The 23,867-nt window shown below is 36.7% G+C and overlaps 1 protein-coding gene across 1 annotated transcript in view; it reads right to left on the minus strand.

Moving 5' to 3' along the window:
- Positions 1-22,953, minus strand: part of NDFIP2 (Nedd4 family interacting protein 2) — a 65,129-nt gene extending 42,176 nt beyond the window's left edge. The window contains exon 1 of the mRNA XM_053563670.1: positions 22,553-22,953. Within this exon, the coding sequence (XP_053419645.1) occupies positions 22,553-22,831 (279 nt within the window). The 5' untranslated portion in view covers positions 22,832-22,953. The remainder of the gene's footprint in view (positions 1-22,552) is intronic.
- Positions 22,954-23,867: the final 914 nt, after the last annotated feature.

Below are 23,867 nucleotides of genomic sequence, written 5' to 3' on the forward strand. Positions count from 1 at the left end.
AGTGACAAAAATCCCGAAAAGAAACAGGGCAGTCTCTGCACTTCTAATTCTTCATACTCCCAATTCTTATTTCTTCACCAAACCATTACCATCTGACTTCACTCAAACCTCTCTTACTAAAAACAATGACCTCCTAATAGTTAAACCTAAAAGCCTATTTTCAGTCCCCACGTGATTTAAATCTTCAATACACTCAACACAGTGGACTGCACATCTAATTAGTTTTTCTCTAGCTTCTTGAGCTTCCCTTCTGGTTTTCCTTCTACCTCTGACCATTCAATCTGCTTCTTTTATAGCAATCCTTACTTTCCTCTGCCAACTTTAAAGAGCCTTAGCTAAAACAGAATCCAGAGCTCTGAATACAGTCTCTGCCACAAGGACTGAAGCTGGACAGTGTATAATTGGTTTGGTTTAGTTTCACTTGCAAGATATTAAAGCAACTAACCCCACGTAATATTGTTAAAGTTACTGGTACAAACATTCTTTTGTTGTTATAAAAATTAGCATGATGTACTGACTTATCTGATTTTACATTTTGTTTGTTTGTTTGTTTTTTAGACAGAGTCTTGCTATGTCACCCTCGGTAGAGTGTCGTGGTGTCACAGCTCACAGCAACCTCTAACTCTTGGGCTTAAGTGATTCTCTTGCCTCAGCCTCCCAAGTAGCTGGGACTGCGGTGCCGGCCACAATGCCCAGCCATTTTTTGGTTGTAATTGTCATTGTTGTTTGGCAGGCCTGGGCTGGGTTCAAACCCACCAGCTCCGGTGTATGTGGCTGGCACCCTAGCCGTGAGCTACAGGCGCTGAGCCTGATTTTACACCTTTTTAGAAGGTCAACTAGCCTGATTTTACATCTTTTTAGAAGGTCAACTAGTTACTAAATGAATAAACTAAAAAAGGATATGATTTAATGCCAGGAGATCTGAATTTAATTTATCTACCAAGTCCTAGCTGGATAACTGTATTATTAATCTCTCTGAGCCTCATTTTCTTTCTGCAATTCACACGTTTTTATTCATTCAATCATTCCATCATCTCTCATTTATCCAACATTTATCAAATGCCTAGGATGTTTCAGGTGTATAAATCCCATCTTGTCAACCCCTAGGCTTCTAGCAACTAGAAAGAAGCTCTGAGTCAAGGCCATATTATGACATGATTATAGGAAGGGGAATAAAGGAAAATAAAAATCAGCATATTCTATCATAGGTAAACCAGGGTGCTAAAACCAGGAAAAATCAGGCCTCAAACACCAACTTCCTTCACAGAAAGTTTCATTCTTTGCTCAACAAACATAGCAAGCTAAGAACAGAATCCTCCGGCAAATCTAAATGCAGTAGCATCAATTACTTAGACATGCTGTTGTTGATGATTCATCCAGGAAGCATACCAAATGCTAAGATACCACTACAGAAGATAGTTAAAGGGCTCATCCATCAAAGTGTTATGTGCCAAAGCAAAAACTCTCAAAAGCTGGCTGCTAAATCTAAACACATAATCGGAATAACTTGAGACTATCAGAAGACAAACACAAATGCATATCCATACTGTCACTCAGTTTCTCTCTCTCAATGTTAAGAATCTTGTACCCCTATATTGATTCATCATATCATATTTTTAAGATTTTTTTTTTTTTTTAATGATTTAGATTCACAGTAATAGCCAGCACAAGGTACACAGATTTCCCACACATCCCCTCCCAGACACATTCAAAGCATCCCTTCTGATCATGCTGTACCAGAGTGGTACATTTATTCCAATTCATAAACCTACCTTGACATATCATTATCACCCAAAGTTCACGGTTTACAGTAGAGTTCACCCTTGGTATTGTTTCAATAAATTTTGAGAAATGTATAATATGATGATGTGTATGCACCATTATATTATCACATCGAGTAGTTTCACTACCCTAAAAGACCTCTGTGCTCCACGTATTCATATCTCCCTTCCTGATAACCCCGGGCAACCACTTATCTTTTGACTATTTCCATAGTTTTGCTCTTCCAGAATGTCACATAATTGGAATCACACAAGATAAAGCCCTTTAGATGGTTTCTTCTACTTATATTTACATTTTCTCCATGTCTGTTCATGGCTTGATACCTCATTTTTTTCTAGTTCTGAATAATATTCCATTGTCTGGATGTACCACAGTTTATCCATTCACTGACTGAAGGTCATCTTGGTTGCTTCACGGTTTGGGGAATTACAAATAAAGGTGCTATAAATGTATGTGTACATGTTTCTCTGTGGACCATAAGCTTGCAATTTTGGGGGGTAAATAACAAGGAAAACGACTGCTAGATCACAAGAGTATATTGAGTTCTATAAGAAACTACCAAACTATCTTCCAAAGTAAGTATACCCTTTTCCATTCCCACCAGTAACAAATGATAGTTCCTGTTGCTCTACATCCTCAACAGCATTTGTTATTAGCATTCCAGATTTGAGCCATTCTACATGTAATAGGTGTGTAGCAGTAACTCATTTTAACTTACATTTCAAAACAATGTGGAGCATATTTTCACGTGCTTACTTGCCATCTGTAAATCTTTTCTGGTGAGGTTGTCTATTAAAGTCTATGGCCCAGTTTTTAACAGGGTTGTGCTTTCTTATGATTAAGTTTCAAGGGCTCTCTGTATGTTTTCTATAGCAGTCCTTTATCTGATATGTCTTTTGCAAATATTCTCTCCCAGATTGTGATTTGTCTTTTTATTTTCTTGGCAGTATCTTTTGTGAAGCAGACATTTTAAATTTTAATGAAATTCAGCTTATCAATTCCTTCTTTCTAAAAAGTCATCACTGCATCTAATGTCATCTAGATTTCCTCCTATTACCTTATAGGGGATTTATAGTTTTGCCTTTTATATTTAGGTCTGTGGTCAAGTTTGAGTTAGTTTCTCTGTAGGGCATAAAAGTCTGTGTCTAAGTTCAATTTACTGCATGTAAAGGTCCAGTGGTCCTAGTGTTATTTGTTGAAAAGACTAACTTTGCTCCACGTGTTTTGCCTTTGTTCTTTTGTCAAGACCAGCTAGGCCATGCACAGTGGCTCACGCCTGTAATCCTACCACTCTGGGAGGCCAAAGCAGGAGGACTGCTTGATGGCAGGAGTTCGAGACCAGACAGAGCAAAAGCAAGACCCTGTTTCTACTAAGAATAGAAAAATTAGCTGGCCATGCCTGGGCATGGTGGTAGACACCTATAGTTCCAGCTAGTCAGGAGGCTGAGGCAGGAGGATTGCACTAAGATGATACCACTGTACTCTACCCATGGCAACAGAGTGAAACTCTGTCTCCAAAAAAAAAGAAAAAAGAAAGAAAGAAAAGAAAGACCAGCTGACCATAATTATGTGCGTCTATATCTGGTTCTCCATTCTGTCCTATTGATCTATTTGTCTATGCTTTTGCCAATACTACATTGTCTTGATTATCATAGTTTTATACTAACTCTTCAAGTCAGGCAACGTCAGTCCTCCAACTCTGTTCTCCTCTAATAATGAATTGGCTTTTTCTGAATTTTTTTGCTTCTCAACATAAATTTTACAATCTGTGTGTCAATATTCACAAAGTAACTTGCTAGGATTTTATTTGGGATTTCATTGAATTTATAGATCATGTTGGCCAGGCACAATGGCTCATACATGTAATCGTAGCACTTTGAGTGGTTGAGATGGGAGGATCACTTGAAGTCAGGAGTTGGAGGCCAGCCCGAGCAACAGTGAAACCCTGTATCTACAAAAATATAAAAATTAGCCAGGTAAGTTAGCACATGCTTGTAGTTCTAGCTATTCAGGAAGTTGAGGCAGGAGTTTGAGGTTGTAGTACCACTGCACTCAGGTCTGGGCAACAAAGTAAGACCCTATCTCTAACTAACTAACTAACTAACTAACTAACTAACTAACTAACTAACTAACTAAACAAATACCACATTGTGAAGAATTGCATCTTGACAATATTCAGTCTACCTATCCATGAAAACAGATCATCTTTCTATTTCCATTTATTTAGTTACTTGATTTCTTTCATCAAAGTTTTAAAGTTTCCCTCATATAGATCTTGTACATGTTTTGTTAGATTTATACCTAAGTATTTCTTTTTTTGGGGGGGTGCGCGCTAATCTAAGTGGTATTATGTTTTTAGCTTCTTTTTTTTTTTTTTTTTGAGACAGCGTTTCACTATGTCACCATCAGTATAGTGCCGTGGCATCACAGCTCACAGCAACCTCAAACTCTTGGGCTTAAGTTGATTCTCTTGCCTCAGCCTCCCAAGTAGCTGGGACTACAGGCGCCTGCCACAACGCCTGGCTATTTTTTTGTTGCGGTTCTCATTGTTGTTTAGTTGGCCCGGGCCAGGCTCGAACCTGCCAGCCTGGGTGTATGTGGCTGGCGCTTTACCCACTGAGCTATGGGCGCCACCATACATTTTTAAGTTTCAAATTCCACTTGTTCACTGCTAGTATACAGAAAAAACAATACTTTGTCCTTGTATCCTATAACCTTGCTATAATTGTTTATTTAGTTCCAGGAAGGTTTGGAACTTTTTTTTTCTCAATTCTTTCATATGTTCATGTCCTCTGCAAACAAAGATAATTTTGTCTCTTCTTTATCAATCTATAGAAGTTTTATTTCCTTTCTTGTGTTACTGCTCAGATAGAACTTCTGGTAGGATGTTGAAAAGCGGCAAGAGGGGACATCCTTGCCTTGTTCTTAAAGAGAGAACTTTGAATTCTCACTATTAAGTATGAAGCATGGTGGTTAATGTAGATTTTTAGATGTTCTCTGCTATTCTTAGATTACTAAGAAAGAGTTTTACCATAAATGCGTTTTGGATTTTATCAAAGGCATTTTCTGCATCTATTATTTTTCTGCGTCTGTGATTATTTTCTTTAGCCTATTGATGGGATGAATTACATTATTTTTGAATGTTGAACCTGACTTGCATATCTGGGAAATATCGCACAAAGTCATGGTGTACACAGTATAATTCTTTTTATACATTGGTGAATTTTATTTGTTAATATTTCATTGAGGATTTTTACATGTATGTTCATGAGAGATGTCATGTCTTGCCTGGTTTTGGTATTAGGATAATGCTGCCCTCATAGAATAAGTTAGGAAGTATTCCCTCTCCTTCGATAATTTCCTAAGTTATCTCCTTCTCCTAAAATAATTTTTTCCTTAAATTATTAGTAGATGTCATGGTTTGAATGTGTTCCCCAAAATTTATGTGTTGTAAACTTAATCCTCATTGTAACAATGTTGAAAGGTGGGACTTGTAAAAGGCGATCAGGGCATAAATGGATTCATCTTATTATTGCAGGATTGAAGGATGAATTCAGTCCCTTTCCACTTGCTCTGTCATACACTCCTACCCTCTGTCTTCTATCATGGATGACGCAGCATGAAGGCCCTCCCCAAAGACTGGCATACTGACAATGAACTTACTCGCCTCCAGAACTGTAAGAAATAAATTTCTTTTCTCATGTATTACCCAGTCTGTGGTATTCTGTCATAACAACACAAAACAACTAAGACTGTAGGACTTACCAGTGAACCCATCTGAGCCTGACGTAGATTGGGCAAGTTCATATTTCTTTATTCTTGTATAAATACTTATTTTCAAGTTAAAATGATCACTATAGTGCCGCATTTCTAAAGGCACTATTCAATAAAAGAAAAAAATGTTACCGGTTTTTAAAAAACTTGACATGACTGGCATTTTCTAGATAAATTTTATACACTTAAATTTCATTATTGCACTCATCTGCAATAAGAACAAAGATACACAAGAAAAAAATACATAAAAACTGTGCCTTTGAAGAAACAAGAGCAAAAATACCACCCAGAGAAAAGCTGAGTAGCTTGTTCTTTATGGTACTCAAATTCAAAATATCAATAAACCTGTCTCAACACACAAAATAAACATAGTTAGCAAATAGATTTGGAAAGGAAAAAACCTGGTAATCTAAATTTTGAACTTTACCCTTTGAAAGGCTGAATTTGCTTTAAAAAGAAATCCTTAGTTAACATGACTAAAACAATGATGAAGAAAGATTTTAAAATACTTCCTAACACAGTCATTTTGTTTTTAACGGTGTGGGAATATATAACATACAAATAAGTCAAATAATAAAAAACCTGCACAAATATTTCTCAGCCTATTCTTGAACACACACTGGGCTAAGAACAAGAAGCACACTGGTTAAATACAAAGACACTTGACACTTGAATCACATTTTTCAAATTTTCCATATTCAAATTCAAGCCTCAGCACAATAACTTTGCAACCTGTCTGGCCTCACTTATATCAGCTATAAGAATGGCTTATGTATAGGGTTTTTACTTACAAAAATTAATAGCTGTAAATATTCAAAATAATGTCTTGACTTAGTAAAGCCCCAATATATGTTAGTTTTAAAAAATAAAACAAAATGACACATTATATAAACCATCTACTTTAATACCTATTATCTTCCCCTTTACAGGTAATAAAAAACAGAATTGACACACATACTTAGGGGCCAAGTCAAGATTCAAACCCGTTTACTGTCTCCATTTCAGGGTATTTCTATTTCAAGATGCCGCCAATAAAAATGCATTGGTATTAATCCACCCTGTCCTTCTCTCTCTCCACAAATAGATTTTATGAGTATATGTAATGCTGACTGAATACATACAAACAGGAGTGCACACACACCTTTGAATCCATCTATCCACTTTTCTCTGATGCCACTGCCCTCATTCGAAGCCACTATTATCACTTACCTACCCACTACAGCAGCTTCATAACTAAACTGCAGGCACTGACATTTGAGAAGCCCCCAGTGAAAAATCTGGCTCACCAAGAAATAACAAAACACCTATCCCACAGGCCAATAAGTCAAGAACACACGAACAAGCTGTAGGACATAAACAGGCACAGAACAAACATCCAAATTTAAAGAAAACTTCCAACATTAAAGAAAAACAAAATGCTAGGAGGAAAGCTATCAGGGAATAGAAAGAAGCATCACAAAAATCTAAAGTTGGCTATAGTTCCAGAATGGTAGTAGCCACCTACAGACTAATACTTACAACTGAGAACAAATCAGGACAAAATTTAAAAAAATAATAATTTAAAAAGAACCCACAACTACCTGGACATTCTGAACATTAAAGAAAATAAGCACGATGTAGAGGGTAGCTAAAACCTGGAGAAGTAACCTGCACCAGAGAAGTTTTCCTTTCTTCTTGCAGCTTTGCTCTGAGGTAAAATCACAGAGTAGACAGCAACTGGGGCAGGCAAGAAAGTGAGGGGGAAATCTTAACCCTCAAGCCATGCATGTGTAGGACCGATCCAAAACATTAGGTAAGTCTTCAGGAATTGAGCTAAGATTTGAACCACTCTACACAGAGTCTAAGACAGCACTTACAATGAGTTTAAGGGAGTTGATTACCTGCTAAAACAAAAATATCAACATTCTCCAGAGGATCAAAAAAAACTTCCGAAGAGCCAGGATATAATCCAAAATTACTCAAAGCACTCAAATATATATATATAAATCATTCTTATTAAAAAATGGCAATCTGTAGATCCCAATCCCAAGATGACTCAGGTTATCAAATGAAAAGTTAAAATATTTCTTATATCTATTTTCAAGAAAGTAGAGTAAAATCACTTTGAAATTAATTAAAAGACATGGAATCTCAGCAGATAAATAGAAAAAAAGACAAACATTTTAGAATGGAAAAATTAAGTATGTGAAATAAAAAATTCCCAGCTAGGATCAATGGCACACTGAAAATAAAAGAGGGAACTGAAATTGAACGACAGAATTTATCCATTATAAAGAGAAAAAAGATTGAAAAAAATAAAAGTAATAGAACCACAATCACCTTAAACTTTTAAAAGATCTAACAAAAAAATTGTGAAAAATTTAAAAAAACATAAAAAATAAAATCGGAGAAAATGAGAAACTGAGGCAAGAAAAAATCTGAAGAAATGCTATAATTTCTCCAATTAGTAAAAGAAATGTACAAATTCAACTTCAACTGAGGCCAAAACAGAATGAATTCAAAGAAAACTAACCTAGATATTCCATAAAACTTCTAAAAATCAAGGATAAAGAGAAGTTACTAGAAGCAACCTGAGAAAAATCTTATGTTTCATACAGAAAAAGTGATTCAAATAATTATAGATTTCTCATCAGAAACCATGGTGATCAGAAGAATATCCTTAAGGAGCTGAAAGAACAAAAAACTCAGCCAAGAATTCTATACCCCAAAATACACTGTCTATATACTTCAGGAGTAAATGCAAAATAAAGATGTTTTCAGATAAAGAAAAACATCGAGAATTGATTAGCAGCTGACTTGCACTTTAAAAAATGCTAAAGGAAATTCTTCAGACTAGAAAAAAAATGTGGTAAGAAAAAGAAACATGTTTCTTCAGGAATGAATAGAGAGCACAGGAAATAGTCAATATATAAGGAAATACAAACGATTATTTTTTTCCTCTTATGTGTTTAAAAACATGTTATGATTTAAAACAAAAATTACAACATTGTTTGGCGAGATTTCCAGTGTGATACCTATAAACATTGAAGTTAGCAGTAGTTATGGAGAAAATGGACCTACCTAGTTATAAAGTACTATATTTTATATAAAGTGAAACAATATTAATGTTAAATATACATACATACATGATCATACTATATTAATGTTAAATATACATACATGATCTTCACTATGCAATGTAATCTTTTTTTTTTTTTTTTTGGTAGAGACAGAGTCTCACTTTACTGCCCTCGGTAGAGTGCCATGACGTCACACGGCTCACAGCAACCTCTTAACTCTTGGGCTTTCGCCATTCTCTTGCCTCAGCCTCCAGAGCAGCTGGGACTACAGGTACCAGCCACAACGTCCAGCTATTTTTTGTTGCAGTTTGGCCGGGGCTGAGTTTGAACCCGCCACCCTTGATATATGGGGCCAGGGGCCTACTCATTGAGCCACAGGTGCTGCCCTAGGCACTGTAATCTTAAAATGACCACAGAAGGGTAAAAGGTAACAGAAATAGCAAAAATGACACAAATTCTTTCCAAAATTCAAGTGATCCCAAAGAAGACAGAAGAAGGTGAAAAGAAGAACAAGAAAACAGAAAAGACAAATAGAAAACAATTTAATGGCAGACTTAAATCAACCACATAATAAATACATTAAATACAGACACTCCATGAAAAAATAGAGGCTGTTAAAAGCAAGACTCAACTATACACCTCAGATAATTTTAAGTAAATAGAAAAAGATATGCCGTGCAAAAATACAAAATAGGAGGGCTCAGATAGCTATACTAATATCATATAAAATAGGTGTGAAGACAAAGATAATTGCCCGAAATAAGGTGGGACTTTTCATAATAATAGAGCTCAAAATATGGAAAGCAAGAAACTGAAATAATTAAAGGGGGATAATTACATAATCACAGAAAATTTTAAAACTTCTTACTCAGAAATTAGTAGAACAAAAAAGCAAAACTCAATAAAGATATGGAAGATCAGAACAACACCATGAACCAATCTGATCTGATGGTTATAGAATACTAAATCCAACAACTGCAAAATATGGTCTTTTTGAGTATATACAATATGTCACCAAGATAGTCACAACATAAAATAAATCTCAGTAAATTTAAAAGGAAAAAAGTCATACTGAATGTGTTCCCTTCCACAGAAAAATTAAATTAGAAAATAAGGTATCTAAGAAAATATCAAAGTGGAAATTAGATACAAAAAGCAAAGTAAACAATAAAATTAGAAAAATAGTAACTAAGAATAGAAATCAGTGATATACAATACAGAAATTTAACAAAGCCACAGCTGATTCTTTAAGGAAAAAAAAAATCAATAAAATGGACAAAAAGACATAGGTAATCTATTTAAGGAAAAAAGCATAAAGTGAATCCCCGATATTAGGAATGAAAAAGGGGCTACCACCACATACATACAGGCATAATGAGCTTTATGGCAACAAATTCAATGTCTTAAAAATTTTTTTTAACCTCCCAGGTATCCTTTCTTAGGAACCCAGTGGAAAACTTGTTCCACCAAAATAAAGGAATAAATCAAAAACAGGGAAAGACTTGCAATGCAATGAATAGGAGATACAACACAGTTAAAGGAAAAAGTCTCAGTAAGACGGCAGAGCCTCAGGCCTAGGGAACAAACAGTGAAGATAGAGGGCTCCAGGAAGAATGTCTTTAAAGAAAACAGGAACTAATCTGATTCACTTGGACCTATGAAAAAATATATTTGAGAAGCAAACGTTGGATCATAAAAATTTAATAATAGATATGCAGGCAAGTGAAGAAAAAAATTAGGTAACTTCAGAAAATATTTTAAGTTAAGTAACTTAATATTTTCATAGTCATAAAATGTTCATGTTAACCAAAAATTAGTTGGTTTTCATAGACTTAATCCTCTCCACAATTCTGAGACAGGGACCTGTATTACCCTTACTTACAGATGAAGAAGCTACATTATAGAATAGTTGGTCCAAGGGCATTATGCTTGTGAGGAATCAAGATGTGAACCTAAGATAAGGGACTACAAAGATCACCACCTGGGTGAGGAAAGCACGGACATGTAAAAAAGCAAAGTAAGATTAATAAATCAGTAAGTAGCTAGATTTGCATATGCCAAAATATGGAAGTAAACAAATACATCAGCTGAAATAAAGGTTGGTTTTAGTGTTTGTTTTTGTTTTTAGAACAGAAAGACTTGGAGAACAAAGGGTGGAAAAGGAAGCTGCTGTTTCTCATTATTTACCTTTCTGGTACTCAGACTTTTTAAACTGTACATATGTACTATTTGATTTTTAAGAATGTAATGATTAAAGAAAACTTGACTACAAGCTGAATACAATGAAAGTTAACTGAGCTGTGGATTCTGCATAATCAGCTGGGTTCACTCAGCGACTAAGAGACTACCAAATTCTTACACTATACCATCCATGTTCCCTGGATCTCATCATGAATAAAAGAAACTAAGCTATAATGAAAATTCTACTTCCCAGGATCTTTGAAGTATTTTAACCTAGTTGATATGTTTATAGAAACAAAATAAAATTTTTCTTCCAAGCTTTGTTGCATGCCCTTGAACAGAACCACCCTTAGACAGTCATTCTATGAAATTAGAGCCTTGAAGAAAATGATCACTAAGGACTCCACTACTTCCAAAGCATTTGGAAATAGTTTAGTTTTCTTCTTTCCATGGGTAGACCAAAATTAGTAACATTATCATATTAAAAGATACTTTTACATAATAAACTCATTATCATATTAAAGCTCCAGTTTATTTCCTTATTGTCCTGGTCTCTGCCCCAAACAGTATAATTTCTTTACATTATGAGTAATTCTGGAGAAACATCACACAAAAAGTGAACCACAGTGCATTCCTGAACTTTTAAAATACTATATTGTTCATGTTCAAACAAATCTTAAAAGCATGCAAGTCAAAACCTTGAAATAATCTGATAGTCAACCTTAAACTACTGCAGCATTTCCCAACTTGCATTTGGCATGTCTTTAGCAAGAATTTTACCCACACCTTAATTCCAGCTAAGTGATCAAACTTCTGAAATCATAACAACATGGCCTGAAAACAGACATAATGATGATTTACAATCACATGACAGAGGTAGGCTACCCTTAATTATGATAATCTTGTTAGTGAATTTACATTCAATAAACATCAGAAAAATTATTCCACACTATTTCATAGCTACTTAAGCTCAAGTCAGGCCTACATATATTATTAATATACATGCAATTAGACAATGTTTTAGAATGTAGAGCAGATATTAAGGAAAGACTAAAAAGAACATAGTTGCTAAATAATCAATATAAAACAGATAAGGAAAATGAAAGCAATACCCACAAATGCACAGTTAATGAAGGTAGTAAGACCACCACATTATGGTTTCATGGATTACTTAATGAACAATTCTACGAGACAATATTCAGAGAGAGAATGAAAGAGAGATTGAGCAGTACATGCTAAGCTAGAAGGGAATGCAAAAAACCACTACTACCTTAAAAAGCCCAAGTCTAACAGCAATGACAAAACAGATATAAAAATAAGAATAAAATGACATAGGCAAGGTTTTGAGTCTACAGCACCAGTCTTGACAATCTTGATGGTCAAACACCATCATTCATTCATTCATTCTTATCAAATACTGACTGAGAGCCTACCATATCCCAGGTACAAAAAGATAAGAGCAATGAACAAAACTCTCTACCCTCGCTAGCCTTACATTCAGAGAGAAGGGAGGTAGGAAAAAAATAACCAAAATATTTGGAATAAAAGGTGATAATAAGAACTAGGAATAGGGGCGGCACCTGTGGCTCAGCGGGTAGGGCGCCGGCCCCATATGCCGAGGGTGGCAGGTTCAAACCCGGCTCCGGCCAAAACTGCAACAACGACAACAAAAAAAAATAGCTGGGCGTTGTGGCGGACGCCTGTAGTCCCAGCTGCTTGGGAGGCTGAGTCAAGAGAATCGCCTAAGCCCAAGGATTTGGAGGTTGCTGTGAGCTGTGTGACGCCATGGCACTCTACCGAAGGCGATAAGGTGAGACTCTGTCTCTACAAAAAAAAAAAAAAAAAAAGAACTAGGAATATATGCCCAGAAGACCAAAAATCACATCATAACAAAGATATTTGTACCAGAATGTTTATTGCAGCCCAATTCAAATTTGCTCAGTCATGGAAAAAACCCAAGTGCCCATCAATCCACGAATGAATTAATAAATTGTGGTATGTGTATACCATGGAATATTATGCAGCCTAAAAGAAAGATGGAGACTTCTTTCATGTTTACATGGATGAAGCTGGAACATATTCTTCTTAGTAAAGTACCTCAAGAATGGAAGAAAAAGTATCCAATGTACTCGGCCCTACTATGAAACTAATTTATGGCTTTCATATGAAAACAATAACCCAGTTATAATCTAAAAATATGGTGAAGGGAGAGAGGGAGGGGAGGGAGGGGGAGGATAGGCAGAGGGAGGGAGATTGGTGGGATTACACCTACGGTGCATCTTGCAAGGGTACATGTGAAACTTAGTAAATGTAGAATATAAATGTCTTAACACAATAACTAAGAAAATGCCAGAAAGGCTATGTTAACCAGTGTGATGAAAATATGTCAAATGGTCTATAAAACCAGTGTATGGTGCCCCATGATCGCATTAATGTACACAGCTATGATTTAATTAAAAAAAAAAAAGAACTAGGAATAAAAACTGAAATAGGGAATGAAGATAGGGAACACTGTGAAGGAGGTATAATGATTTTAAACAGGATAGTCAAGAATGGCATCGATGAGGTGATACTCAAACAGAATGAAGACTTCTCTGCCAGTCTCAAAGGGAGTTTCTATACTCTGTTCTACTTACCCACTCCTCTGCACCCCAATTCTAGTAACGGATTGTGCCTGCCTGATAATCAGGTACATGTAAGGAATGCAAAACAACCTAACCACATTGCTAAGGATTTATATAAAGACCAGGTAAAATAAAGAATTAATTTTCCAGAGGCATCATCAACAGGCATCATCATCATCAACATAGCCAAATTCATTTGTTTTCTCATTTGGTATGGATACTACTATGCTACAGTGGCAGGTTTAAGTGTTGACATAGAGACCACATTGGCTACAAAGCCTAAAATATTTACAGAATATTTACAGAATATTTACAGAAGTCTTTACAGAAAAAGTTGACTAACCTCTGTTCTAGATCATCACCACACCCACAGGGACACTGCTTTCAAGGCCATCTTTATGAGCATTTGATCACTGAAGTCACAGAAGAACCCCACTCAGGAGGGTACTCTCATTGGGTTTTAGCACTGTGTGGTAACTGCCTCAACATTCTTTATCTTTGAAAATGCGTTTCATAAGTGAACTCCAACTGGACTCCAAGGAAGCATGTGTGAGGGACTTGGAAGCAATCTGCCTCACATGAAGAGTTTTCAGTCAGTTGAACCCTCTGGCTCAGCTCAACCTCCTCATTGTTCCTGTGACTGGGGACAAAGCAAAGCAAGGACTATGCCCACCCCAGGCAAGGATGATCAACATTCAGTGGGCAAACCAGAAGGGCTACTTGCCTATTGCTGATTCAGGTAAAAAGCATGTCCTGGCATGAGGACTGCAATTCCCTTGGGTCTGTAGACCTGTAGAAAGGGGAGGCCTATAGAAAAGGGAGATCATCTCCCCACCCTAGGCCAGAGTGCCACATTTTCATTTGGCATTGGGCCTTGCTAATTATGTAGCAAAACCTAACTACTTTCTTGAAACAAAAATTATAAACTGGAGTTATAAATGAGAGTTCCAGTCTTCCATGGAATCCAGCATGCAATTTATTTTCATGTTTTGTTCCATTCTGCTCTAAGCCCTCCCTTTTACCTTTCTGGAGTCACACAGCTTTCATCCTATTTCTTAAATGAAAAAACTCATTTCTACTACAGGCCTGTATGGCACTTGCAGTACTTATCAACTAGAACTAGATCTTCATTTTGCAAGAAAGTCTCAGCCTCACTGTCATACTCTGAGTAGATGGAATTCCCTGACTAACCTGACCCTTAGTAGTGGTCAGATTGATTGCTGTGAGATCTCTCTAAAACTGGCCACCATCAATTTCTTCCCTCCAGAGTATGTGGATGCCTCTCCCCCACAGAGTTTTTTTCCTCCTCCTTTAAATCTGGGCTGGCCTTATGACTGTTCTGACCAGTAGGATGGAGCAGAAATCACATTCTGAACTTCAAAGCCCGGGTCTTAAGAAGAATGGCAGCTTCCTCTTCTGTCCATGCTGTGAGAAGCCAAGGTCATCTTGACAGGGAACACAGAAGAGATCTGAAATGCTCTAGTCAACAGTCCCTGCTGAGCTCCCAGAAAAAGTCAACATGAACTGCCAGCGAAGTGCAGGAGCCATCTTAGAAGTCCCAACCCATCTGAGTCCCCCACAATGATTGCAGCCCCAGCTAACATCACATGGAGTAGAAGAACCACTCTGCTGATCACAGCCAACCTAAGGAAACCTCAAAGATAATAAAAGGCAGTGTTGATAGAGTAATTTATTACATTGCAATACAAAACCATACCAACCAGCTCCCCACTGCTGAGCCTATTGTTTAACTTGTTTCTGTTTTATGTCTCTCATCTGCAAAATGAGGATAATGGCATTATCTACTTCAAAGAGGCATTCTAAGATTAAATGAGCTAATATGTATACAGCACTTAACAGAGTTCTCAGCATACTGACAGAATGTAAGTAACTGCTATTTTATTATAGCTAATTCATAAATGATAAAATTTATTATTTGTTCCATCAAGCTCCTTTTTCTCCTTCAAAGCACTTACTATTACCCGAAATGATTCTTATTTTTCTGCCTCTCCTCTGCCCAACTATAAGCCATGAGACAAGAACTTAACTGTTTTTTTTACTTCCACCGAAGTATGAGCTGTGAGACAAGAACTTAACTGTCTTGTTCATTAACACCTAAAACAGAATTTTAGCACCCATCACAGAATAAAACAGAAGCAGACAAAGATACTTCATAAATTATTATATATTGAGTTATAAGACCTTTGTTTTATACTTAATAATGATACCTAAAAGCTGCTCCCATATCTTCTCTTAAACATAAACATCTTAAGCATAAACCTGACCAAAAGCACTCAAAACATAAAAGAAGCTGTAAACTATCTACAATATGCTATTTTCATGATATAATTCTAATGCATATACTAATTACTACACACTTATTACTCTTTACTAGATCATATTCTGCTCAAATATGGCCAACCAAAGGCTAGCCAGCATTTGATTCAGCACCATTCAGTGTAAGGGACACACAGTAGTAGACATATTTGGATAATCTTTTTTTTAATGAGCTAAACTCAACTAAATCAGTGACACATTTACAATTAGTCATGCACAGAAATAGCAAGAAAGTATAATTTGAGGTCTGTTTAAAAACAAATTACCCTTGCAACACAATTTAACATAATACTGGTCTCTTCAAGGCATGTACAACTTGGTATATAACATATCTGAGTGTTAGCATACAACTTGGTATATACTACTTGGTATATGATATATTTGAATATGAATTTCCTTAATTGCGGTTTTTAAAAATATTATTCACAAGATGAAACAAAGACATTCGCAGAACCCTGAAGCACATTTGAGGAAAACTTCTCAAAGGGAGAAAGATAATTAAGTATAACAAGTTATTTAATACTGTGATTCTTAACTTCTTCTTTGCCTTAACGCAGATGACAGAGACACGAAACTCTCCTTGACTCCCTCTTACAACTACAGAACCAAAGGAATTTTTACGTCTAAGAAGATTGTATGAGGCAAACAGACCAGAAAGCAGTAGTACAGAACTTTTAATAAGAAATAAACACACATAAAGTCAGAGAAAAAAGAGAGAATATATTGCAGTTGAGGAACTAATGAGTAGGTCTCATTAAAAATTAAGAGGATAAGATTGATGAGATACAACACTGTATAGCTATGGAAGGTGTTTCAAGGAATTTGTATGCTAAGAACAGGAATTTTAAACTCAAAACTTCAAAAGACTCATTAGAATGATTAAAATTAAAAAGACTGACAGCATATTTTTAGCAAGGTTATAAAACAAAACTTTCATACATTGATGGTAGGAGTGTATAAAGGTAGAACTACTTTGGGAAAAAGTCTAGTAGTTTCTTATAAAATTAAACACATACCTACCCTTTTACGCAGTTAATTCCACTCAAGAAAAATAAAAACATATGTCCACAAAAAAAATCTGTACAAGAATATTTATAACAGCTTTATTCATAATAGCTAAAAACTGGAAAATACCCAAATATCCAGCAACAGAGCAAGGGATAAACACTGCAATATATTCGTATAATTTATATGATGAAAAATTATTCCACAAAAATGGATGAGCTACGAATAGAAACAACAACATAGATCAATCTAAACAACTTCATACTGAATAAAGGAAGCTTTACAGACTGTACATTATATGGTTCTAGAAAAGGCAAAATTAGGTAATTAGAAGTGAAAAAGTCTCAACAGTCACCTGTGGGGTAAAAACTGATAACGATAATAAAGGAACTTTCTAGGGGGATGGTAACCTGTATCAGGTCAGTAAACTTGATCTGTCAAGGACAACAATACAGGCTGAATGTCTTTGTCTCCCCAAAATTCATATATTGAAACCCTAATCTCCAAATAGATGATATTTGAAGGTGGGGGCTACTGGAAATATTAGGTTTAGATTAGGTCTTGATGGTGGAGTCCCAGTGACGGAAGGAGTGTCTTTATAAGTGGAAGAGAGATCAGAAATTTCTCTCCACCTCTGAGGGCACAAAGTCGCCATCTACAAGCCAGGAAAAAACGCTCACTGGGAAACCCTGATATTGAATTATCCAGCCTCAAATACTGTGAAAAACAAATTCCAGTTAAGCTACCCAACTACTTTGTTAAGCAGTCCAAGCTTACCAAGACAGACAGAATAGTAAATAGCAGGTTCTGTCTCATTTTCGTTATATTAGATTTAATAATGGGGATACACTGGATACATTCTGAGAAACGCTTTGTTAGGTGATTTCATCATGGTGCAAACCTCATAGAGTGTACTTAACACAAAACTAGAAGGCATATATATCTAAGCTATATGGTATAGCTTATTACTCCTAGAAGAAAAACTTGTACAGCATGTACTCAATACTGTAGGCAACTGTAACACAATGGTATTTGTGTATCTAAGCACAGATAATCTTAAGGGACCACGGTCATACATGCACTCCCTCCTTGATATGACATCTCTCATTAAATAAAATGTTGCATCATTATGCGGGGCATGGGTGTACTCAAAGCTAACTTTGCAAATAAAGGACCAGTGTGATGAAAATGTGTCAAACGGTCTATGAAACTAGTGTATGGTGCCCCAAGATCACATTAATGTACACAGCTATGATTTAATTAAAAAAAATAAATAAAGGGGCATGACTGTGTTACAATAAAACTTTATATACACAAATAAAAAAATAACATGGATTGACAGACACTAATATAAAAATAACAAACTGCAGACCCTACAACTTACAGGGATTAAACTGTTCAATTTTTTCAACTTTTCTATATTATTTGGAAGTTTTAATATTAAATCTCACTAAATGTTGGAGGCAAATATATTAAGAGTCCACTGAAGGTTTTTGAGCAAAAAAATACAAACAAATTTATGTAATTGAGTATCCCTTATCCAAAATGCTTAAGATCAAAAGTATTTTAGACTTGTTTCAATTTTTTTTCATAGTCTGGAATATCTGCATATACATAATGAAATATTTTGGGAATAGGACCCAAGTCTAAATACAAAATCCATTTATGCTTTATAAATACTTTATATACACAGCCTGAAGGTAATTTTATGTAATATTTTTAATAATATCGTGCATGAAGCAAAGTTTGTGTTGAGTACTTAGCATGCTAAGTATTTACTTGTGGCATCATGTGACACTCAAGAAATTTCAGATTTGGGGGCACTCTGAATTTCAGACTACGGATACTCAATATGTATTCCACAAAAATGATGCATGTCAGCTAAAGGATGGTCAGGTGAAGGAAGAAAGTAGTAAGTAGACTAGTATAATATTCCATGCCATGGAAAACATCAATATTCAGATTAGGTACCAAAAGAGTCACTAAGAGAAGAAAAGTCAGAGAAATTCAAGAGAAGTAGAAGAGAATTAGAAAGCTTCTTGGTATCAGGAATAAGGAAGGAAATTTCAAGGAGGAAGTCAGTATTTACAAAACAGAAATCAAGCAACACGGGAACTGAAAAATATTTATTAGATTATACAATTGTGTAACCTTGATTATGTAAAAGAAGTGTGCTAAGAATATAAACCAGATACAGTATGCTGATAAATTCAGATGAAACAAGATCAGAGGAGCCAGAGTGGCCAAGAGAAGATGATAACTAGAGCAACATAAGGTAAACACCTGCAGTGCTTCTTTAAAAATGGAAAATGAAATGACTGTACCTAAAAATCACCATATCTTATCTCCTTCAAAACATATACTATTGGGTGAGGCAGTCGACCAGAGGCCTGAAAGTTCCTGTTCATTCTTGCTGAATGTGCCAGTCTGCAAAGCTTTCCATTTCCTGATACTAAGCTGTTTCTTGTAATAAGTTACATAGGCAACAAAGAAGATCAAGACAACAGCAGGCACATAACTGCCATCCCATGGAGAAGTGATCTAGCTTATTTGCTGCTTACTTTTAAAAAATTTTAAAAAAGAACAACAACAAAAAAAAAAAACACACAAACCTACTGCATGTATCCATGTAGACAACCAACATACAGGACTTAGTAGCAAGGAAAATCATACTCTGATATTTGTGATGTTTGCTGTGTCATGAGTAATAATCTTACTTGTCCCTGACCTGGGTGTCTCCTGCTTTCTGTCAGTAACCATGAAACATTAACAAACATACTAGGTTATAAAAAGAGTACTTATCATGTGCCAGTCTCTGTAGGTTTTACTTAAATAACATTAATTAACTCTCATAATCTTTATGAGGTAAGTACTAGTATGAGGAAACTGAGGCTTTAAAATGCAAAGTAACTAAACCAAGAGCAAACCATACAACCAAGATAAAAGTTTAGATGATTTTCAAAGTGTTTTTTTTACCCATTAAGAGTTCAAGCCTCCTTCCCTGCTGATTTATCGTGGGCACCTCTAATTCTCTGGATACAAAAGCAAAGGACCCAGATCTTCACAGAATGACTACCTCATCATTCTGGAATATAGTTTTTGAAGCTACTGCTACAATCAATACTGCCATTTTGACCTCTACACAGAATAGCTTAGTAGTTTAGTAGGGCTTAGTAGTCAGCTCAGTACAGGTATATAATCCTTTAAAATAGAGAAAGTCAGAATGTGCTCTAAAAGCTACAAGCCAAGTCCTCCACATCAGTTTGGCAACATCGCTCATTTCCTACCAAACAAAAAATTGAATTTCCCATAACACAATGAAATTATGTGCCATATCTGGCTTTTTCTGAAATTAGAAGAGTAACAGCCAAGACTTTTGGTAACTATACTTTGTTATCCACTGGTTTGCTTTCACACTTTGGGCCCTTTTAACAAGAGAAGGGAAGAAGAGACCACAGAAAGAACAGTCTCCAGATAAACCTTGTCTTGGTTAGTGGTAGTTAAGTCATTCTGATGGTCCTGGGCATCACTGCTAACTTTCCAGTATTCCAGACCTGTATTTTAATTGTTTAAATAAGCAATAAATTCACATCACATGCTATGTCACTCCTGAGTATATCTACCTATCCCCTTACTCAGTCATCCCTTAACATTAAACAACTGAAATTGTTTATTGCTTTACTGTATTAATCATTTCACGGTGTACCTAAAAACTGACCTAAGGGAAGCCACAAAATACTAATAATTTGTATTCAACATATGAGCCAGACCTACAGATTGATCCCTAGCTAAAAAAAGTCTACTAGAAATGTCAATTCTGATGCTTCTCTGGCATATACTCAGATACAGGGTTATTAACCAGGCCATTCTCAACAAAACCAAGCGTTGTACTGGATAGATGAAATCACTGTGTAATTACATATTTAAACTGTACTAAGATTCTCTAACACTTTGCTTTATGAGGAAAACAAACTGATGTCCTACCTACTTGAAGTGAGTAGTATCTTTAAAAGGACTAGCAGGTAGTATCTTTAGTACTAACTTTTGCCCTCTACTCTCAAGGAATATCTTGACCCATTCAACATCTATGTAGGACAGATCTTCAGTTTGAAAAAAGAATAAAATATGTCCACTTATTTTGAAAGGAGTTGTAGAGAAAGAAAATATCTTGAAAGTGAGAGAGAAAATTTCAGTACTTTGGTACCAGAATTTTAAAAAATAAGTCTTAACTAGTCATAACTATTGAAAGCAAACAATATAAAAAATATTTTAATGCATTAGCTACATCAGTTAAAAATACTTTGAATAATGACGTGTATGAGAGCACAGTAGATTCAGATAAGCAAAAATAGCCAAAGAAAAAGAATTCAAATCACCTTATCCATTAAGGGGAACAAAAATAGGAAAGATCAGAAAAATGAAACAAATTCCAGTGCTAATATTATTCGATATTTATAAACACTTACAAAAATAAAAATGCTTTAAAAAAAAATCAAACCACCAAAAGAGTGATAAATTGAAAAAACACTTTCCATACTGACAACAATAATATTTTCTAAGAATTCTGGGGGGAAAAAGATACAATTTCAGAGGGTTCAGAATATGGATCATGTAGAGGTTTCACAAGACGTAAATCAGTTGAAAATGGAAGCATCACAAGCTTTTATATTAGAAAAATGCAAAAATTCCCATACATTGAAATCTCATCTTACAGTGTTCTTCATATTTGTCAGAATGTACTTATTAATAAAAATTCTTAGTTCACAACTAAGTATTACATCTCCAAATAGATTTGAAAGGTGAAATCTAGGACTAACATTATCTAAATGTGTAAAATTTTACAAACTATAAACTGTACCACCAGCACTACATCTTAATACTTTTCTCTTCTCTATTGGTAAACAGAATTAACTAAATAATCATAGGGAAGTTTACAGAATAACACGCTGCAAAGGAACAGTCAACTACTGCTGAGTCCATTTTTAACTAGGGTTTACAATAAGAATCTCCAATGACACCACCAGAGTACACAAAGGAAAAAATATATATTAGAAAAGGTGGCACTGAAAATGCAGTGCCTCCCTCATTTCTACACACAGTTACCAAGGTGTATAGGGTTAAGCTGGAACCTTACATTTAATGAAAAATAATTTTTCAAACAAGATTTAGAGTTTTTTTCCTAATAAAACTTCCTGTTTCTCTTCCCTCCCCCCCAAAAAAATACGTGGGGAAAAAAGAATACAGTCATTTTTAATAATAACATAAAGGAAAAGGACAAAATGACAAGGTTAACTAGAGCAAACAAGATCAGCATTACAGATACTCATTCTCTATAGTTCCACAATTCCTAATTCACATTTTTCCCAAATCCACATCCCGCCCCCACGTAGTCCTTACGCCTCCTCCTCCCACCCACCTGCCCACCCAACCCATTTATGACGGCGGTCACCTTCCAGGCAGGTACGTGAACTCAGCCCCATTTCCAGGAGACAATCGGCCAGAATGTCTCAGGAGTGACTTAGTCAGGAAATAAGAAAATGACACAGTGAGAAATAAAAGCAGATGTAAGTTTTAAGGTGTGCTGGGGAAGGGTGTCTTATTAAAGGGGGTTATAGAACCTAGGCGACCCGGGGCGGGAGAGAAGGGTCTCAAGTCATAAACAGAGGTCCACAAGAGAGGCGTGGGTCCCAAGACCACGTCCCCTCCGGGAATAACCCGAGGGAAGGGACTCTCGGGGCCACGGCAGGAGGCAGACCGGGTCCCAGGAGGCACAGGAGGCCGGGAACTCACCACCTGGTAGCGGCCAGTCCCGGGCTGGTGATGATCCATCCTGCCCGGCTGGAGATCCGGCTTCCGAGCGAGCGAGTCCCCTCGGCACTCAGCTCCCTGGGCCACCCCCGTCGACAACGACGTCGTTGCCGCAGCGCCCCTTCCGCCCCGGGTTCTGCCGCCGCAGTCGCCCGGCGGGGCCGCTTCACTTCCTGTCGCTCCCGCAGCAGCCGCGAAGAGCTCGGCGTCGGCCGCAGCTCGGCGGAGCAGCTCCGGGGCGCCGCGCGCGCTACTGAGCATGCTCGGAGCGGCCGCGCAGACTCGCTGGGCGCCGGGGTCCGTCCGCGCCGCGGTCGGGAGGTCGTGTCTGGGTGGAAGGAAAGGGGAAAAGTAAGGCAAATCCGGAGGAGTTCTGATGTCAGCCTGTCCAGAGAGGGGCGGTGGCAAAAGGAGCGTCGGTGGGGGAGTGAAAATGACCGTCCTGGATTGGTCTTTTCTTTGTGCACGGGTTTGGGGCAGACACAAGCCAGTGCATAATCACATCACTTGGGGACAGATGCCGAGGAGGGAGAGACGCATTCCTAGGGCACCTGAGGACAGGTCGCCCATTCACCTGACACTTCCTCTTATTACTCATCCAGCCTGGAACATCTCAAGGAGATTCGAGGACATTCCTAGAACACTCATTCAAAAATCATTCATGGGGTAAGGGTTTTTTTTTTTAAGACTTATTTTTAGAGCAGTTTTAAGTTCACTGCAAAAATGAGAGGAAGTTGTATATACCCTCCTCCCCTAGGCATGTATAGCCTTCCCGGTTAGCAACAACCCCCATTAGTGTGGTACGTTTGTTAACTCTGAACCCACAGTGATACATCATTACCGTCCAAAGTCCATAGTTCGCATGGAAATAGTTCACACTTTTCTTGGCGTTGTACTTTTTATGGGTTTGGACAAATGTGTAATGACATGTATCCACCTGTGTAGTATTATACAGAGTATTTTTTACTATTCTAAACTTCCTCTGGGATAATTTTTTATTTTAGAGCTCGGGGTCTCAGTATGTTGCCTAGGCTGCAGCGCAGTTTTTCTTCACAGGCCCATTCGTAGTGCAGTACATCCTTGAACTTCTCAGCTCAAACAATCCACCTGCCTCCACCCTGCAAGTAGCTGGAACAACAGGTGCCAGCCCTGCAGGTGATTTTTTTAATCTTGTTTTTCCCTTTTTGGCAGTGAGGAATTTAAGAATTCAATGGACTCTTTAGACATACGTCTCTCAACCATACGTTCCAGGTTACTGGAAGAATAGAAGAAAATAATCAAATGAGATAAGACTATT

Source organism: Nycticebus coucang, chromosome 15 (assembly GCF_027406575.1).
Source record: "Nycticebus coucang isolate mNycCou1 chromosome 15, mNycCou1.pri, whole genome shotgun sequence".
Classification (NCBI taxonomy): Eukaryota; Metazoa; Chordata; class Mammalia; order Primates; family Lorisidae; genus Nycticebus; species Nycticebus coucang.